General features: G+C 36.1%; 1 protein-coding gene across 1 annotated transcript in view; it reads right to left on the bottom strand.

Moving 5' to 3' along the window:
- Positions 1–1714: 1714 nt before the first annotated feature.
- The window catches only part of LOC136032409 (protein unc-45 homolog B-like), a 65905-nt gene continuing 53689 nt past the window's right edge, over positions 1715–13930 (bottom strand). The window contains exons 8-9 of the mRNA XM_065712719.1: positions 6161–6313; positions 1715–1953 (exon numbers count right to left, since the gene is read on the bottom strand). Of these exons, the coding sequence (XP_065568791.1) occupies positions 1715–1953; positions 6161–6313 (392 nt within the window). The remainder of the gene's footprint in view (positions 1954–6160; positions 6314–13930) is intronic.

Below are 13930 nucleotides of genomic sequence, written 5' to 3'. Positions count from 1 at the left end.
GGGAGCGTGTGTCCCCTCATTCCAATGAGGAGTCGGAAGTTCCTCTTCTCCACTTCAGGGACCAAATCCGCGTCAATTACCACGCGGAGGTTGGTCTTTCTCTTCTTGACGTTGATCTTGGTCACTTCAATTTTCTCTTTTGTGATTGCAGGCCACTAACAGCCCCATCAGCTTCATCAGCTTCTCCGGGGATCCAAAAGTCGGATCCTCAATAGAGAAATTGCTTCTAGGAGGTGTGTCTCCTAGGGCGAGGGCAAAATGACCCTGCTCTAACCCGTTAACAACCTCTTTAACCCATGATGCCATCCTCTCATAATGGCACTTCACTTTTATAATGCACTCCTCCAATCTCATGGAGGAGACATCAGGACTAAATTCTAGATTGTCATTCATGGTTTGGGCCTCAACGGCTTCCATCAATAGGATGACACCCTTTTTTGGAGGGCTTGCCAGTCGCTCTTGCTAACCCTTACTGGTATCAATTTGGCTGCTTCAGCAAAGCTCCTCTTTTCTCTTTGTGCCCCAGGAGCCTCTTTCCTTATCCTCTCTACCTTGGGACGCCGTTTTACTGGAGCACCCTCCGGGGTTGTATTTTGAGACAAGATGGCCCTATGTCTCTTCTTACCCTTTGGCTGAGGTGGGTCGTCGGCCAAGGTTGTTTGTTCGCAGTCCACTCCAGGTCCTCCCCCTTGTGGCTCGATTTAGGGAGATGTCTCCTGCAGATCACCCGCCCCAAGTCCGCTGGCTTCCCTCCTCTCCCTCCGTTTGGGTTTCCGTTTGAGTCCGTTTTGGGCTTCTCACAGCACTAATCGTTCTGATTTTTAATTAAGTTTGCTCCCAATTCAGGCTTGCTCTATTCTGGGTGAGAGCGGCAACTTGTGTTGTTCTCGCTTTTCTCAACCTCAGAATTCTTTAAGCCCTCTGCCATTTCTGGCTCCGGGCTCTGAGAGCCTATAATTGTAGACAAGGATTCACAGTCACTTTTCAGCAACTCCTCCTCGTCCTTGCTCATGACCTCCACAGATGGGGATTCTTCATCCGTGATTTTAACTTTAAATTCCTTATTCTCCATCAAATGAAAAATTTAATTTCCTCGTGACTTTGGTCTTTGACCGCCAATCAGGGCCCTCACTCGCAAAAAAAGCGTTTCCAGACTCGGATCAGGGTGCTGCCTCGGGAGAGCCCCCCACACACACCCTCAGCCATCCCCTCTGGTTTGCCATTCAGTGCTTATTGGGTACTTACAAGATTATTCACCATCTAAGTGGTGAGCTGAAGGCCCGGCCTGCAGGCCTGGGTGTCTCTAAACAGTGGTCTCGGATACGGAGAACCCGAGTTTTGTCCCCTGCACCCTTTCCCTTAATCCTCCTCTAGCACTTCATTGCGGTTTAGGCCCCTTCATGACTTATGTCCACCTCCATCATTCCATCCCTCAGCAGTGTTCCTCGCTCACCTTTGTTGGCCTCGATGGCCAACAAACGTTTGAAGAGCATCCAAAGCTGGGGGTGGCTTAATTGGCTGCATCAGGCCCTCATACGAGGTTATGAGGGTGGAATGGCTCGAGGGGGATAACGCCGGTCCAAAGATGTACGTGGCCGAGATGCAGGAAGGCGTCAAATTTTCCTCCAAAACGCATACTACTCCTCACTGTTACTAATATCTCTGCCCTCTGCCTCCGGTTCTCTGTCATCCTCCGCTATTTCTGGCTACAGACTTAGGATTCTCTCCTTTGCCCTCCGCCGTTTCTGGCTTCGGGATTAGGATTGTCTCCGTCACCCTTCTCCATCCCTGGCACTGAGCTTAAGATTCCACCTAGAAGGCTCTTGGGCTCTGTCACCAGTCCCAGCCCACGCTCATCCCGATACCAGGATGCCCTATATAGCCAAAGGTTAGTGTGAGTCAAAGTTGATACAACATGTATGTATTTTCGATGCGGGCTGTGATAACCACCATCTGTGATAACTTTTGAAGCAATATTAACCTCGCGGAAAAAACCTTTCTACTACTAAATCTTAACAAAAATCTACAATTTTTAATTTTCCCACACCATAATTTATCAATTTTGGACTATAAATAAGTGCTTGGGAATATCAAATAATATTATATTATTCCTTAAGCGGAACTAAACACTGAATTTCTCTCGATTTGTTTTTTTCTTTCTTTTTTTTCAAGAAACGTTTGAGCTCAAAAAGTTTAGTAACTGGTCATGGACCACTAGAATTGGATTGACATAAGAGTTACTGAAACTGTTTATAGCCTCAGAAGAAATGAACCAAAAAGTTCTAGGCGTAAAAAAAGATTGCAGAAAAAGAATTAAAGCAAAGCTAAGAACCTACAAAGATTAAATTTGGTGACGTGTTTACTTATTTATTTTAGGTATCTTTTAGTGAACTAAGTGATCCTAGTTGATTCAAGAAAGGTGCAAGGGGTATGCTCAGAGCTCTTGTGAATGTCTGTATTAAATTTATGCTCACCATAAGTACAGTGGTCCTCGATTGAATTAAAAAGCGCATCATTTCAACTAAACGGACAGTTGCTAAATGACATTCATGGAAAATATTGAGTTTACTAGTAGGGTAGAGGGGGTTGTCCGACTTGGATTTTTACTAATAGAAGTTGTTTCTCTGGTCATAGTTGTTTTTCGCCATAGGCTACGTTTTAGGGTCAGAGAAATGCTTTCCAAAGTAAGTGGCACTATAATTTGAGTGATCATGCTATAGGGTTGAGGATACGGTACAAGAGGTGATGTTGTTTCCAAAGGTAGTTGCTTACGGAACGCCAGTCTGCTGATGTGTTTACCCGTTCTGAGCTGAAAAAAAAAAATCTGAAGTCATTTTTGAAGTGAAACTTATCACCTAGCTGAACGAAAACACCGACTGAACAGTTTTAGCGTCAGGGATGAACCTAGGTTAATGTATTATGCATAGTAATCACCTATACAAAATCAGCCTTTGAAACAAAACGATTTTACAATGTAATCTATGTTTTATGATCAGTGTTAGTGAATAGATTCTTCATTTATTGAATGGACTTTACTATTATCCATTATTAGGACGGGGTCTTTCTTTTGGATATTGCGATTTTATTCCTGATTACTACATTTCAGGTATCATATATCAACTGTTTCCTTTCCAAGACTTAAATTGTAGAGATCTAGATCCTACTGAAAAATCAATGATTTATTTGGCCAGAGTACTTTTAAAAGCGAATTGATATTTAGTGAAAGAAAATCTTGTGGGGCACTTTAACGAAGCACAATTTTATGTCCAATTGACAGTAAACGAAGCATAATTTCAAATGGATTGTCCATAATCTGGAACCAGAAGCCTCTATTTTCTTCCTATCCTGATGTAACAATACCGTTGGTTGCATGCAGATAGGAGACTACTCTCCAGGGCGGAAGACTAATTTTGTGCTTCTGGTGACTTATGTACATGGAGGATGGGAAAGACTTTAGACTCATGTCCCCCATCATTTTGGGGAAATATTAATGAATGAATTCAAAAATTTCCTTCTATTTTGCATATAATATGCTATTTTTTTCGAATTGTTGCCTCCCTCTGAACAAGCCCTCTAAAATAAATTTATCTGCATTCGCCCGGAAATTATAGCTGAAGTTAGAACTTCGTACCGTTTTTTTTTTTTTTTTTTTTTTTTTTGTAAGTGAACAGTAGCAAATTTTCGTACAGATCTGTTATTTGCGATACTGTTATTTGCTTCTACTGCCTCAATTTAACCAGTTTTCTTCGTTAATCTTCCCTGCTTTGTTCATTGCTAATTATTAGTGATAGGGGAGAAAATCAGTCTATTTTTTTTTTACCAATTGTCTTCAAAAATCTTTTGTTGAAACACTGCAGAAATAAATCGTAATGTCCGTTCAGCTCGTAGGGATTTTTTTATTATGAAACCTTATGCACATCTAAAAATATATTATATATGAGCATTATTTTTATATAGTAAGGTTCTTTTTTAATATTTTTCATGTATTATGGCTCTCTTAATATTTTGTTTTATTCCTTGTATTATTTATTTCACGCTTGGATTTTTTTTATTTTTAATTTTTTTATTTTGTTTTTGTAGGACTTTTTCCTTTTCTATTTAAAAAAAATAAACTTTGATTCTATTTATTTAATAATTGGGGGGGGGGGAGGCGGTAAAGGTACCGAAAATTCTTTATTATACGATATTTTGTTTGCTTTCAAGAGATATTAATTGAAGCTTTTTAAAGGTGAGACATTTTTTTAATTTTTCTGTATATCGTTTAATTAAATACACTAAAATGTGGATTCATTAGATTTTATATTATACACACCTTGCACTGTAAGCCCTCCAGCGAACTTACAACTTTAAAAACGTACACTAAAAGACGCTGACTGTAATTAAATAAGACACTTTGAATTAAAATCGAATAGTTGTTGGCATCAAATCATAGCTAATTTTAGGAAAAGTCAAGACAGATATCCCAATTGAGTGATAGGCAACTCTGGCATTAACCCCCCCCTTTATTAGGATTGTATGAAAATGATTTTATTTCATTTGTGAATAGGTATTTCTATCTAGGTAGACCCAAAAGGAATTTCTTGCGACTGAATTGTGAAAAGATGCCAGTTCACCACTTAGAGCCTATTCATCGGTCACTAAATGCTTTACTCACTGTTTGAACCTTTCCTTTGAGTTTCTGTTTATATTTCTGTCTTTGGAACGGCTTGACGAGTGTTCGTAGCCTTTACCATCTGTCTTTCTTATAAGAATGCAGAGTGAAATGAGCCATCATTAAAAAGCGCTTAGATTGCATCTCCTAATAGATTTCTTAGGGGTTCAAACCAAATCATTTTTTTGCATTTGCTTATGCCCGAGAGAAAAGAAGTTCAAAGTGCATGATTCACTCTAAAAACATCAGGGAGGTCCACTTCATAGTCGATAAATAAGGGTCAAATATAAATCTTTTGCGAGAAATCTTATTGGACCAACTGCGAAATCCTAAGAATAAAAGCAATTTGTTGATGATCCTCACTTGAACGTGTCAATTAATCTTTATTTCTAGAGAAAGGTGATATTAAAAATTTAGAGTTTAGTGAAGCTAAGGATATAAAAAGCCATTTTATGTCTAAAGCAATTAACGACCCTTGGAGAACTTGTCATTATTTTTATGGGACCTCGTAAATCACTGCATACATCTTAATTATGACATCAACTTAATGAATCTATGAAAGTATAACTAGTTCAATGGATTTTTTTCATTCCAGTCGAAAGAATATAAATACCCAAGGAATTTTTTTTTATCATTATTAAGGATAAAGAGGTGGGGCTCTGTGACGCATTTAAGATCAACTTATATTTTAGTATGTATAAGCTGAAATAACTTGACAGCAGAGTAAAATTTACTTCGGTTTTTTCTCTCTTCTACTAAGCTTTCATACCTGTAAGTCCACTTTTGTTTAAAAGAAAATACTGAGTAGCCTATATTCGGTGGATTAAGTTCACTCTTAATCCCCAAAAAAAAACATACAATTAGTTTAATATATTGTCAATAAAAATATTCTAATGTAAAAAACAAAAAATGACATTCTAGGTTCTAGTATCAAGTATTTAATCGTTGAGTTTGAAAATGAGAAATCTTTGCATGAAGAACTCTTTATTAGTCGATATCAATAAGACTCATTATCTCTCATGGAAAGTCCGAGCTTGCATAAGAATTATTTAATTACTTAAGCATCGTGGACCGTTGATGACATATAGGCAGGCTTTATTTGTCTCGTTATTTGGTGACGTGAGAACGGATGTTATTAAAAAAAAAAAAAAAATAATAATCTTTGAGGCGTAGACACATCTATGGCAACTAAAAAAAAAAATATGTGGAAAATAAAAAAACTACCAAGACAAATGCTAGAACTACCTTTTCAGATATCTATTCAAGTATCTAGAACGCTCTTTTACGGTTGTCGAGCTTTTCCGTATTATGAAAATAAAACAGTTGTTTCATAAACTCTTAGTTTTAATTTGTTACCAGTTTGGAAATATCTTAAATAAAAAAAAGGTGAAGAATACGACATTGGACTTTACAGTCCCTACCGGCGGTGCTGATCTCAGTTTCTTGGCCCTTCAGCCAGGAAGTGCAATGGGGGGTTGGGGGCCAACCATCATGTGCTTTCGCACATACCCTCCTGTTTACTTTCCCCATATTTCTCCAGGTACTCATTTAGAGCTGGGTCGACTCTGGCTGAGCTTACAGAGTCACACCACTGATCCCTGTCCCAAACTAGAGAATTGGGTAAACCAGGATTCGAACCCTTACCCTCTTGGACAAAGGATCCTAAATCCAGCACACCAATCCATTAATTACTACATATCAAATCATACCAATTACATGCCTAATATTAATACGACGCACATTCAAATTATTTTTGGAATCAAACTGTAGGTTTGCCATTGCTCAGTGCCACTTTTTTAGGAATGTATTTCACGCATTCATCTTAAAAATTAGGATTTTTTGTTTATTTGATTATTCCTCATCTAACAAGGTAGAGGATATCCCGTCTTCACTTGGTTTAAAACATTTTAGTTAGACAAAAATAATACATTCCTGAAGTTTGATTGAAAGTTTCAGTAGTCGTTAACAGAATGTACCATTGAAGCTACTATACTTGACTTACTAAAACTATTTCTCTTTTTTCAATTTCTTTAAAGCTGTGTTACGAAATGGCTCTCTTGTTAGAATTACTTTTGATACTCATATCTTTTGCTTTGCCTAAGGTAAGAGATTGGCTCTAAATTGTTGATAAAAGAATGAGGAAATAGTCTGGACCCCAGGTTCCTTTACAAAATTATCACTTACATTTAATTTGCATGACAATATTTTGTTATTGAAAATTCCACAGAAATCTTAAGCAGTTTACAGAAAAAATTTACATATATGCCTGGACTTATCAAGAAGGAAAATATTGTTATCTTTTAAATATTTTCATTTTTCCCTAAAAGTTCTGTATAAATGTTAATTTAGAGGAGACTTTCTTATCAACCTTTCCATGGGCGAGGCGGAAAAATTAAGATATTCAAGATTTAAGGGTATCTGAAATTAAACTATTTAAAATATTTCTGGTCGCTAGAATGCAATATAAATTTTTGTTCTTTTCGTCGCTAATGAAGAGCCATACGCTACATTATTTTTCTATTTCTTAAACTGGATCAACGTATGATCCCCACTATTAGCCATTCCTTTTTCAATTTAAAATGAATAATAAGTAAAAATGTTGATATGACTTAAATTTTATCTTAGATACTGGATTGCGAAATTCATGTTCAGAAACAATTCCATATAGATGATTACATCTGTTCTTGTTTTATTTTTTGTTTTTTTTTTTAATTCTGGTTTGAATCACTAATTTTTTATGTAGTTTGTTCGTGCATAAATCTGTATTTCACCACTAAAACCAATAATTTTAGGATACATAGTGCTTGATGTCTATCAGAGTAAAGAAATCATTTTAGATAACCCTAAAAAGCAACCCTAGCCAGGTCACCTTGACCTTCTTTGAAAGTATGCGGTCACTGAACTCCTCTAAATGAATTGATTGTGTCATATTGCCTTGTTACACTATCTTAGTGAAATCAAATATTGTCCAATTCAAAATCGTCCAACGTAGTATATTGCAGAGTAAACTATTAATCGTGTTTCTCCTTACTAATCTACTAATCGAGTTTCCTTAGCATTTTCCAGTGATAGTAACTCTGGTGTCTATTTGAATTTTAAGGAAAGTACAGGTCACCTTATGCCGGGATCATAAACCATTGGTTTTTGTGGATGGAAAGGTTTTTGAAGAATTTATTGAAATTTATTATTCAAATACAGCAATATTGTGTATTTATGAAACAATTTAATTGAAGTTGATCTTGAGCGCTGATGATTTTTTTATGAAATGTTGCAATGAAATATTTTATGAGATGATTTTTTTTTTGTAAAAATTTAGATTTAATTGAAGCCTAATCTCTAAATTTCTCACGCAATAATGAGGATTCGGTTGCCATAGGGTAATTTCTCGAACCAGTATTCGAATTAAAATAGAATCATATCGACCTCGTGTAACATTTATATGTCTTTTTTTTTCAACTTAAAAATGCACTTATGAGTTAGCAAAATCTAAAGAGGGTTTTCTTTTCATGGTTTAAACTAGAAATTTGAATTAGACACCAACGAAGAACTGACTAGCAGCACTAGGATTATAGTAATGCTAGCAAGCTTCTCATTGATGAGTAATGTTAAGCCTGTAAGTAATTAAATAAAAAAAAACTAATTTTTTTAGCTGAAAGTTAGGAGCGACATTAAAACTTAAAACGAACAGAAATTACTCCGTATATGAAATGGGTTGTCCCCTCCGCAATTCCTCGCTCTTTACGCTAAAGCTTTTAATTGTTTTAAAAAGTAGAATTGTGGCAAAGAGTCAAACTTTAGCGTAAAGAGCGAGGAATTGCGGAGGGGACAACCCATTTCATATACGGAGTAATTTCTGTTCGTTTTAAGTTTTAATGTCGCTCCTTACTTTCAGCTAAAAAAATTAGTTTTTTTTTATTTAATTTCTGAACGTTTTTGAATTAATGCATGTTTGGTTTTGGCTCTCCGCACATAAATTATTAAAATGAAATTTGTATATTAATTCTTTTTTTTGGCTAAATGGCTTTCTCTTAGTTTTGATCAGACGATTTTGAGAAATAAGGGGTGGAGAAGGAGGCCTAGTTGCCCTCCAATTTTTCGGTTACTTAAAAAGGCAACTAGAACTTTTAATTTTTAACGAACGTTTTTATTAGTAAAAAATTTACGTAACTTAAGAATTAACTTACGTAACAAACTTTCATAACCTTATATTTTTATTATGTATACGAGGGGGTTTGTACCCTCGTTAATACCTCGCTCTTTACATTAAATCGTAAGTTTTGTCCCAATTCTTTAAGAATGACCCCTGAATCAGAAAGGCCGTAAAATAAATAGTTGAAATTACTAAAAATACTTTAGCATAAAGAGCAAGGTATTTATCTCCTCCTAAATACCTCGCTCTTTATGCTAAAGTATTTTTAGAACCTCTCATATGCGTTATAATCTCTGTTCGTTTTAAGTTTCAATTCTACTTCTTCCTTTCATTTGAAAAACCGTTTTCATGTTTATTTTTCATTGTTTTCTTATAGTAATGCAAGAGAATCCTGCGCCCTTTTCATTGAATATTTCTTCCCTCGTGACAGATTCCTCCAAGGAAAGATCCTCCAACATAGCCCCCTCTCCTCAGCCCCACCCCCAAACAAAATAAAATCTCCCTGAAAACGTCTGTACACTTCCCAATAACCATTATTAAATGTAAACACTGGTCACAGTTTGTAACTTGCAGCCCCTCCCTCAGTGATTGTGGGGGAGTAATTCATCTCCAAAGACATAGTTATTATGGTTTTTGACTATGCTGAACAAAATGGCTATCTCAAAATTTTGATCCGTTGACTTTGGGAAAAAAATGAGCGTGGGAGGGGGCCTAGATGCCCTCCAATTTTTTTGGTCACTTAAAAAGGGCACTAGAACTTTCCATTTCCGTTAGAATGAGCCCTCTTGTGACATTCTAGGACCACTTGGTCGATACGATGACCCCTGGGGAAAAAAACAACAAAAAAAAACAACAAATAAACACGCACCCGTGATTTGTCTTCTGGCAAAAAATACAAAATTCCACGTTTTTGTAGATAGGAGCTTGAAACTTCTACAGTAGGGTTCTCTGATACGCTGAAACTGATGGTGTCATTTTCGTTAAGATCCTACGACTTTTAGGGGGTGTTTCCCCCTACTTTCCTAAATAAGGCAAATTTTCTCGGGCTCGTAACTTTTGATGGGTAAGACTAAACTTGATGAAACTTATATATTTAAAATCAGCATTAAAATGCGATTCTTTTGATGTAGCTATTGATATCAAAATTCAATTTTTTAGAGTTTTGGTTACTATTGAGCCGGGTCGCTCCTTACTACAGTTCGTTACCACGAACTGTTTGATACTTACGGTTTTAGAAAAGCCGTAAAATTCTAACCAATTTAATTGGCAAATCATTGTGACCAATTTCAAAAGGTGTATCTCTTACCTTTTTAGAAAAGAAAATAGAAAGTAGGGAAGATTTCACTAGTAGATTTTAATCCACCGGTTGTGCTTGCAGAGGTGCGTTTACTTTTTATTTGTAGAAAAGACTGGCCGCTATTAAGATAGAAAAAATGTTTAAGCTCCTCCAGCCAAAGATTATCTAAGTTCGTTTTGTGTTTTATAACAAAATGAAGCAACATAATTCGGTTACATACTAAAGTCCTGCAGGTTTTTTAAATCTAATTAAATTCTTGAATAAAGGCTATTCCCACGAAAAGCTTAAAACCTTAAATTCATGAATCATAATGTCTTAAAATGCTCTCCTGTTGAATCATGAAAAGATTGAAAATATGACACACCCTCTTAGTTTTTGGAAACAACCAAATCTGAATACGTCAAAAATCTGTCCAGAGTAATGTGTTGATAGTGGCGGAAACGAAACATCTAAATTTATTTACGAAAAGGGCTGATCTTGAGCAAAAAAACTAGATGGCATTCAATGTTCATCAGTTGAGGTAAATGTACTGAATTGTCATAAAAAATAGGCGAAGGGTGATCTGGAGTAACGTACCTTTAGTCTAATTTGTTAATTTGTTCAAAATCCCTGAAAGAAAGAGACACTAAAACTATTTTTAATTGATGTCAAAGCTCGCTTGTTAAGGACAATAGTTTAATGAAGGTACTGAGGTTACTTGTAAATATTTTGAAGAAAAGCAAAGTCAAAGCTATTAAATTTTTCAATCAATCTCCAGGCACATATAACAACGATCTCTTGAATTAGTAAAAAGGTCTATTCCACAAATGGCGTGATTTTTCAATTCCATATAATTGTTTGTCTTCTCTGGCTTGTATTTCTTTGGATTTATCATGTCATTTGCTGTTGAATTAATCTATGTATTCCAATCCAAACTCTAGAAATATTTTTACCTGGTAAACCAAATGAACTAATAGACTATATGAACAAATGCGTTTACGTAGTTATGGATTATTCTTTAGTTACGTGGAAAAGAAAAGCTCTGGTAGCTATGTATGTCACCTTTTGGTGTGTCACTGCATAGTTTTTCTTGGATCAGTCATATTTTAGAATGTTTGGCGTATAGCTCTCTGATGATATCAACTTTCAGTGGATCTAGATCTTCATTTGTGTAATTCTCTTCTCAACTTGAATTTCTCGTTGTATTCCACTTAATGATTGTTGCCTTATTTTCATTTCTTTGTCTTGGAAAGTTTTGTAAGCTTATAGGGAAATTATTTCCGTAAGTCCTAATTCCAATTAGTTCCATGAAGGTAACCTTTGTCGCAAGAATTAATTTGATTGGCTGATCTCTGGGATATGACTTTTAATGATGCTTATTAGACAACAAAGGAAGTATAAAATCTAAAAAGATGAACATGTTTGCGGATAAATTATATTAAGTACTACAATTTTGTTTATATATCGTCTTCCTACGCCTTTTCACACAAGCTGTTAAAACATTTGAGTAGGCTAATGGAAAAGTAATAGCGTATATGGGAGTCAACAATTTGTGCTCTTAGCATGGACCTAGAGTGGCCAAATTAGAAATCCTATTCTGTTTTATAATTTTAATATTTTCTCACCGAAGCTTTCGGTTATAAATATCTTTGGAGATATGACGCCGATTCCTTTGATTTTCTCAAGAATGTTGTCTGAGTCCAGAGCCGTTCAAAGGAAAGGGGCAACCGGGGCAGCTCCCCTGGGCACTGTTGCTTGGCGGTCGTGGCTGGGGGGCATTCTAGTCAAATTTTGCCCTTTGATTTGGCTTTTTTTGCTTATATTGTTAGTCGGGGGGGGGGGGGGTTGTAATAAATTTTCCCCGGGGCACAACAAACAAACCCTAGGAACGGCTCTGCTTGAATCTAAAATTTTAAATGACAAACTAAGTTTCTTGGATAAAGTTACTAATTGCTCTGACCATTACTCCGAATACTCTAACTGGAATGATACTTAATCAAGAGAGCTAAAAAACTGGTGGTTTTTAATACTCTGGGAAATGTACAAACGAATACGCTTGTTTATATTAGGAAATGGCGACAATCCGGGAGGCCCAAAGGCTAAGTAGCGAAAAAGAGCAATTATATGTGAATTGCACTATATTGGGAAATTTGCAAGATTCTGAGCTTTTGAGCTTTTAGAGGGGTCGAACCACCCAAAGCAAGCCCCTTCTTAATTAACTATACTATGGCAAAAAAACCCGAAAAACTTCAGATTTTTTTTAATTGGTAAAGATAACCGTTCCTCCATGTCTCCGGTGTGGACGAATCTAAAAAGTATACTGCACAAAACAGTGGATACGGTTAAACAGTTCGTGGTAACGAACTGTCGTAAGGAGTGATCTGGCTCAATAGTAACCGAAACTCTAAAAAACGGAATTTTGATGCTAATAATTACATCAAAAGAATCGTATTTTAATGCTTATTTTAAGTATATAAATTTCATCAAGTTTAATTTTACCCATCAAAAGTTATGAGCCTGAGAAAATAGGGGGAAGCACCCCTTAAAATGATAGAATCTTAACGAAAATCACACCATCAGATTCAGTGTATCAGAGAACCCTACAGTAGGAGTTTCAAGCTCCTATTTGCAAAAATGTGGAATTCTGTATTTTTTGACACAAGACAGATCACGGATGTGTGTATATTTGTTTTTTTTCAGGGGTGATCTTATCGACCCACTCGTCCTAGAATGTTGCGAGAGGGCTCATTCTAACAAAAATTAAAAGTTCTAGTGCCATTTTTAAGGGACCAAAACAATTAGAGGGCACCTTGGCAACCTCCCACATTCATTTTTTCCCAAAGTCACCGGATCAAAATTCTTAGATTGCCATTTTATTCATGATAGTCGAAAAACCTAATCACTATGTCTTTGGGGACGACTTTCTCCCCCACAGTCCCCGTGGGAGGGGTTGCAAGTTACAAAGTTAGACCAGTGTTCACATATAGTAATGGTTATTTGGAAGTGTACATATGATTTCAGGGGGATTTTTTTGGTTAAGAGGAGGGGCCGAAGGGAGGGGGTTATGTTGGGGGAGCTTTCCATGGAGGAGTTTGTCATGGGGGAAGAGAATTTCCATGAAAGGGACGTAGGATTTTCTAGCATAAAAAATGAAAAAATAAATATGAAAAAGATTTTTCAACTGAAAGTAAGGAGGAGCATTAAAACTTAAAACGAACAGAAATTATTACGCATATGAGGGGTTCACCTCCTCCTAATACTTTGCTCTTCACACTAAAGTATATTTAGTAATTTCAACTATTTATTCTACGGCCTTTGGGATTCAGGGGTCATTCTTAAGGAACTGGGACAAAATTTAAGCTTTAGTGTAAAGAGCGAGGTATTGACGAGGGGGCGAACCCCGTTATATACGTAGTAAAAAATACGAGTATAGAAGTTCGTTACGTAAGTTAATTCGAAGTTTCGTATATTTTTACTTGTAAAAACGTTCGTAAAAAATTAAAAGTTCTAGTTGCCTGTTTAAGTAACCAAAAAATTGGAGGTTAACTAGGCCTCGTCCCCGTTCTTTTTTTCTCAAAATTGTCCGACCAAAACTATGAGAAAGCCATTTAGCAAAAAAAAAAAAAAATAACATGCAAATTCCGTTTTAATTATTCATGTACGGAGAGCCAAAATCAAAACGTGCATTAATCTAAAAACGTTCAGAAATTAAATAAAAAAAAAACAAGCTTTTTTAACTGAAAGGAAGGAGCGACATTGCAACTTAAAACGAACAGAAATTACTCATTTTATTAAAGCGGCTGTTCCCTCCTCAACGCCCCGCTGTTTACGCTAAAGTTTTTTTACTGTTTTA

Source organism: Artemia franciscana, chromosome 10, assembly GCF_032884065.1.
Source record: "Artemia franciscana chromosome 10, ASM3288406v1, whole genome shotgun sequence".
Lineage (NCBI taxonomy): Eukaryota > Metazoa > Arthropoda > Branchiopoda > Anostraca > Artemiidae > Artemia > Artemia franciscana.
This window is presented reverse-complemented; position numbering and strand designations above follow the sequence as displayed.